This window comes from Rhinopithecus bieti, unplaced genomic scaffold (assembly GCF_001698545.2).
Source record: "Rhinopithecus bieti isolate Rb0 unplaced genomic scaffold, ASM169854v2 scaffold_36008, whole genome shotgun sequence".
Classification (NCBI taxonomy): Eukaryota; Metazoa; Chordata; class Mammalia; order Primates; family Cercopithecidae; genus Rhinopithecus; species Rhinopithecus bieti.
Window position 1 is genome coordinate 1114955 of NW_016816204.1, and position 7009 is coordinate 1121963.

Consider the following 7009-nt stretch of genomic DNA (forward strand, 5'->3'; position numbering starts at 1 on the left):
TTTTTGAGACGGAGTCTCACTCTGTCGCCCAGGCTGGAGTGCAGTGGCCAGATCTCAGCTCACTGCAAGCTCTGCCTCCCGGGTTCACGCCATTCTCCTGCCTCAGCCTCCCGAGTAGCTGGGACTACAGGCGCCGCCACGTCGCCCGGCTAGTTTTTTGTAGTTTTTAGTAGAGACGGGGTTTCACCGTGTTAGCCAGGATGGTCTCGATCTCCTGACCTCGTGATCCGCCCGTCTCGGCCTCCCAAAGTGCTGGGATTACAGGCTTGAGCCACCGCGCCCGGCCAAAGTTTTTTAATAGTTAAATTTTTTTCTTTTAGGTTTCTTGCATCATTTTAAACTTGAAAAGGGCTCCTTTATTCTCATATTTGATGAAAGGTTGCCCTTCCGGGTTCTAGATTTTTTTTTTTTTTTTTGCTTTGTTTTTGGAGATGGAGATGGAGTCTCGCTCTGTCGCCCAGGCTAGAGTACAGTGGCGTGATCTCGGCTCACTCCACCCTCTGCCTTCCGGGTTCAAGCAATTCTGCTGACTCAGCCTCCTGAGTAGCTGGAACTACAGGTGCCCGCTACCATGCCCAGCTAATTTTTTGTGTTTTAGTAGAGACGGGGTTTCACCGTCTTGGCCATGCTGGTCTCGAACTCCTGACCTCAGGTCATCTGCATGCCTCAGCCTCCCAAAGTGCTGGGATTACAGGCATGAGCCACCACACCCAGGTCCTAGTTTTATGCAGCAGCCTTAGTTCCAGCTTCCTGTCCTGCCTGGGCACAGGGCCATGCTTGCTTCTGTATAGTAGTGTCTGGGTCTGACATTTCCTAGGTTGGCACAGCATCAGCTCATGAGCTTATCCCTTGGGTATTGAGTTGCTGCTGCTGCCAGTTCTGGCACTTTTAGACTTTCTTTTCTTTTTTTTTTTTTTTGAGACGGAATCTCACTCTGTTGCCCAGGCTGGAGTACAGTGGCACGATCTCGGCTTACTGCAACCTCTGCCTCCCGGGCTCAAGCGATTCTCCTGGCCTCAACTTCCCGAGTAGCTGGGACTAGAGGCACCCACCACCACGCCCAGCTAATTTTTGTATTTTTAGTAGAGACGGGGTTTCACCATATTGGCCAGGCTGATCTCAAACTCCTGACCTTGTGATCTGCCCGCCTCGGCCTCCCAAAGTGCTGGGATTATAGGCATGAGCCACTGTGCCCAGCCTTGACTTTCATTTACTTCTTTTGACCTTGGCTATGTGATAAAATATAACTTTTTGTTGTTGTTGCTGTTCTACTTTATCTAGTTTGTTGTGTGTTTGTTGCTGACAAAGGATCTGTTGTACTTTAGTTTGCTATAGTGTTGGAAATAGAACTTTCTTTTAATTTAAGGGCCATTTGGTTTTCTTTTCCAGTAAACTTCTTGTTCCTGTTCTTTGTTTATCTATATATCTCTCTGTCTATCTATTAATAAGAGACAGGGTCTCACTCCATCACTTAGGCTGGAGTGCAGTGGCACAATCATAGATTACAGTAACCTTGAACTTCTGGACTCAAGCAATCCTCTCACCTCAGCCTCCCATGTAGCTGGGATTACAGGTGCATGCCACCGCATCTGGCTAATTTTTAATTTTTTTTGTAGATGTGGGGGTCTCGCTATGTTGCCCGGGCTGGTTTCGAACTCCTGGCTTCAAGTGATCCTCCTGGCTCTATCTCCCAAAGTGTTGGGATTATAGGCATTAAGCCACTTTTCCTGGCTGATTTTAATGTGCACTTTACTGATTATTAATGAAATGTAGCATGTTTTTATTTAAATGTTGGATGTTCTAATTTCCCCTTCTATAGATTGCCTACTTATATATTTTACCAATTTTCTACTGCAAGTATACTTTGGATAAGTTATAAGACATGAAAATGCCTATATTTTTAGCCCCTTGCCAGATTTTAGTTTGTTTTCTAAAGGATAATTTTTAAACAGGTATAAACACAACTCTCGTATAAAATAAATAACACAAAAGTTGGTCCAAGATTTTATTTAACTTATTAGTGAGGGAATCAGTAAAATGTGACAATGAGTTCAAAGGAGTATATAGGCATCAGGAATGCTGAAATGAATTTGCCAATAATTCAAAACTTGTCATTAGCTTCAGGGAAATAATCAGTTACATTGCCACTGGACAAACTGTATCTGCATATTTATGAACCAGAATAATTTGCATTATTATCAAATGTCTATAAGTTACAGAGTTGTAAAATAGTGCAAAGACAATGAAAGGCACAGGCCCCTCTCTAGAATCAGATTAATCATAGAGGGGTATGTTTGACAACACTCAGCATTCCATTGAAAAGACTTGATTAATCTTCTTGTCCATTTCAAAGTCCTTTACAAACTTTCCTGACGTATGGTATTTATTTCTGTAGAAGGACTATCCCATTTTATTTAAGAATGGAACTCTGAAGCTTGGAGGGGAAAGAGAACCTGTTCCCCGGCCCAAAAAGTGGCCAATTGCCAACATTCTGGCTCCAGGAGCTAATAACATTCCTGATGCATTCATTGTTGGTGGTCCCTATGAAGAAGAAGAAGGAGAACTCAACCATCCTGAGGTGAGAGCCTGATATACGGGTTTTTGTGATAAACTTAGTGTACTGACAGATGATAAAACATTTTGTGCATTACTGTAATTTATATACATTTGTCACCTGTCAAAATAATTACATGCCAAAATAAAACACCTATCTAATTCTGATTCAGATATCTTCTGACTTCTTAAGTCCAGAAAACAAAATAATTTATATCACATATACTCTTTATTTTATTTTAAATTTATTGACTTACAAATAGGTAATTATCAGTTACTGTCAAAATTAAAAATGAAGATCTATGCAGTGAAAGTGTCCCTCTAGTCATGTCTCTTCCTTCTAATTCCTCCACATCTCATTACCCTAGTAGCGATGGCAGCAGTGGCCAGTCTGGAGCAGCTCCTGCCATGATGCTGGCTGCAGTGGGGGAGTCCTGGCTGGGCCTACATGCTCCATGGAGCTAGCAGGAGCTGGGAACAGGTGGGAGCCCTTCCCTCCCATGTGCAGCTGGAGCTGCGCAGCCACAGCTGCATACCCAGGCATCTCTGCACTCTGGGAAGCTGGGAAGCCCCCCTGCCCTCACAGGCTTGGAAGTGCCTGCTCCTGATGCCTGGCCTCTGCCTACTCCTGGTGCCTGCTCCAATTTCGGAGCAAAGTTGTGGCCGAGCCCAGGGCTGTCACAACCTGGCCAGGTGTGCATGTACTCAGGGCAGTGCTGACAAACCAACCCTCTGCCGTCTTGATCCCTCTCCAGACTTTGGGCACCCATGAGCATGGGAGAAAGTCCAAGGGGCGCACTGAGGGCAGCTTGGCATGGGCCTGCAGGCACCCCTCAGCATGAACAGCCAGGGCACTGTGGATGGCAGCAGGAGGCAGACAGGCTCCTGGGTGAAAAGGGGCAGGTCCCCAGTGAAACCCCACCTTCAGGCCAGGGACTGCCTTAGGTCTGGGGGCCAGGCTGCTAGTTCCCATGGACCAGGGTGAGAACTTATGGTACTTTTCTGGCTCCACCCATGGCCTCCCATGGATCAGTCAGCATCCACTTCCTCCCCTCTGAAGCCCATAAAAACTCAGGACTCAGCCAGACTCAGGCAAAGGATGGGATGACCTGCCTGTGGAGAGAAGCTACCCACTGTTGGTCTCCTCTCTGCTGAGAGCTGAACACTCGTCAGGACGTCCTGTCTGTGGAGAGGAGCTGCCCACTGTGGGTCTCCTCTCTCCTGAGAGCTGGACACTTGTCAGGACTACCTGCCTGCAGAGAGGAGCTACCACTACTCAGTGAGTCTCCTCTGAGTTATTCTGTTGCTCAGTAAAGCACCTCTTTGCTTTGCTCACCCTCCACTTGTCTGTGTACCTCATTCTTCCTGGATGCAAAACAAGAACTCAGGACCTGCGGAATGGTGGGGCTGAAAGAGCTGTAACACAAACAGGGCTGAAACATGTCCCTTGCTCATCACATTGTGGGTGACAAAAAGGGGAGAAGAGAGAAGAGTTGTGGTCCTTTGGGAAGCCCAGACCTAGGAGCTCCCTGAGCCAGGGCTGTGACACGAGAGGCTCTTCAGTTTCTGGTGTCTCCAAGCTTCTGAGCACCACCACATTCCCTGGTGCCAGCCATGGAAGCTGCTTGCAGTATGCCTGGTTCAGCCGCAGCCTCACAGGGAGCTGGCACCTGTGCTGGTGCCTGGAGCTTTTGGCTCTGCTGCAGCCAGCATGCCTGGCTGTGCGCAATGGCCAGACCCCATGATCGCTTACTCACACACCCCTCAATGCTCCATGCCTGGCTCACCCTTGGCAGGCGTGGGATCCTGGCCAGTATGCAAGCCTAGCACAGCCTGCCAGGCCGAGTGGGTGAAATGAGCCTAGCAGGCCCAAGCAAAATTTGGGCAAAGGTGCCACCAGCCACAGAGGTTTTCTGCTGGAAAAGCAACAGACCAAGGATTCTGTGACAGTCATCACCTTTGTTACAGTTTCTTGTGTTTCCTTCTAGATACTTTCTTATGTATATAAAAGGAAATAAATAAGTCAAAGGAAGACTCAGAGACAGAAACATTTAGAAAAGTAAAGAAAAGGTTTCCTTGGAAATTGTGAAAGGGATTCAGACTTCAGGACTGACTCACCAAATAAAAAATCAGTATAGTCATCTTGGCTGGGCGGAGTGACTGATGCCTGTAATCCTAGCACTTTGGGAGGCCTAGGCAGGTGGATCACTGAGATCAGGAGTTCGAAACTAACCTGGCCAACATGATGAAACCCTGTCTCTACTAAAAATACAAAACTTAGCTGGGCATGTTGGCACACACCTGTAATTCCAGCTGCTTGGGAGCCTGAGGCACAAGAATCACTTGAACCAGGAGGCGGAGGTTGAAGTGAGCCAGGATTGTGCCACCTCACTCCAGCCTGGGTGTCAGAGTGAGACTGTCTCAAAAACAAAACAAACAAAAAAAAAGTATAGTGATTCCTTGGTATACTTGGGGGATTGTTGCCAGGACCCCTGCAAATAGCAAAATTCATGCATACTCAAGTCCTTCAGTCAGCCCTGTAGTTAACTATGTATAGGAAAAGTTGGCCCTCCATATATGTGGGTTTTACATCCCACAAATACTGTATTTTGATCCATGTTTGGTTTAAAAAAGATCCACGTGGCCAGACGTGGTGGCTCATGCCTGTAATGCTAGCACTTTGGGAGGCCAAGGCGGGTGGATCACAAGGTCAGGAGTTTGAGACCAGCCTGGACAATATGGTGAAACCCCATCTCTACTAAAAATACAAGAATTGACTGGGTGTAGTGGCACAAAGCTGTAATCTCAGCTACTCGGGAGGCTGAGGTAGGAGAACCACTTGAACCCAGGAGGTGGAGGTTGCAGTGAGCCAAGATCATGCCATTGCACTCCAGCCTGGGCAACAGAGTGAGACTGTCTAAAAACAAAAAAGATTCACATATGAGCCAGATGTGGTGGCTGTAATCCCAGCACTTTGTGAGGCCAAGGCTGGCTGATCACTTGAGACCAGGAGTTTGAGACCAGCCCGGCCAACATGGTGAAACCCCGTCTTTACTAAAAACACATAAATTAGCCAGTATTGTGGTGTGTGCCTGAATCCCAGCTCCTCAGGAAGCTGAGGCATGAGAATCGCTTGAACCCGGGAGGCGGAGGCTACAGTGAGCCGAGATTGTACCACTGCACTCCAGCCTGGGTGACAAAGCAAGATTCTGTCTCAAAAAAAAAAAAAAAAAAAAAAAAAAGCCGCATATATATAAGTGGACCCATGCAATTCAAATTGTGTTGTTCAAGGGTCAAATGTTTTTATAAGAAAACAACACAAAATTACCAACATTACCCCATTTACATTAGTCTATTCATGATGGCAAAACTGCAGGTTTCTTCACTTGATTCTCAGATATACAAAGGTTGTAAAATATCTTCAGACATCAGCATAATAAACATCAGGGATAAAAGTGCTTTTCTTTTTTTGTTTTTTTGAGATGGAGTTTCCTTCCTGTTTCCCAGGCTGGAGTGCAATGGCGCAATCTTGGATCACTGCAACCTCTGCCTCCTGGATTCAAGCGATTCTCCTACCTCAGCCTCCCAAGTAGCTGGGATTACAGGCACCTGCCACCACACCTGGCTAATTTTTGTATTTTTAGTGGAGATAGGGTTTCACCATGTTTGGCCAGGCTGGTCTTGAACTCCTGACCTCAGGTGATCTGCCTGCCTCAGCCTCCCAAAGTGCTGGGATTACAGGTGTGAACCACTGTGCCCGGCCGATAAAAGTTCTTTTCTTTAGGAAGTCCAGATTTTCAGGAAGTATTCAAAGTCTTGTTATTTTCAGAACTAGAATCTGTTGGGAAGACACTGCTATTTTTCCTTTATCTCAAGGTATTATTGTTTGTTTGTTTGTTTGTGACAGAGTCTTACTCTGTTGCCCAGGCTGGAGTGCAGTGGTGCGATCTCAGCTCACTGCAACCTCTGCCTCTTGGGTTCAAGCTATTCTCATGCCTCAGCCACCTGAGTAGCTGGGATTACAGGCACACGCCACCATGCCCTGCTGATTTCTGTATTTTTAGTAGAGACAGGGCTTCACCATATTGGCCAGGCTGGTCTCAAACTCCTGACCTCAAGTGATCCACCCACCTCCAACTCCCAAAGTGCTGGGATTACAGGCGCAAGCCACTGCGCCCTGCCGGTTTTTCATTTTTTAAAACTGAGTATATAAGGTGTTTAATCATATATATATGCATACACTAAATACATACATATATTCTTTCCCCATCATTTTTATTACACAAATGTAAAGAGTACATACTTACGCCGGGCTCGGTGGCTCAAGCCTGTAATCCCAGCACTTTGGGAGGCCGAGACGGGCGGATCACGAGGTCAGGAGATCGAGACCATCCTGGCTAACACGGTGAAACCCCGTCTCTACTAAAAAATACAAAAAACTAGCCGGGCGAAGGTG

General features: G+C 46.7%; 1 protein-coding gene across 1 annotated transcript in view; it reads left to right on the forward strand.

Annotated features, from left to right (window-relative positions):
- CFAP70 (cilia and flagella associated protein 70) overlaps positions 1-7009 on the forward strand; it is a 118489-nt gene that overhangs the window by 17517 nt on the left and 93963 nt on the right. The window contains exon 7 of the mRNA XM_017854515.1: positions 2396-2578. Within this exon, the coding sequence (XP_017710004.1) occupies positions 2396-2578 (183 nt within the window). The remainder of the gene's footprint in view (positions 1-2395; positions 2579-7009) is intronic.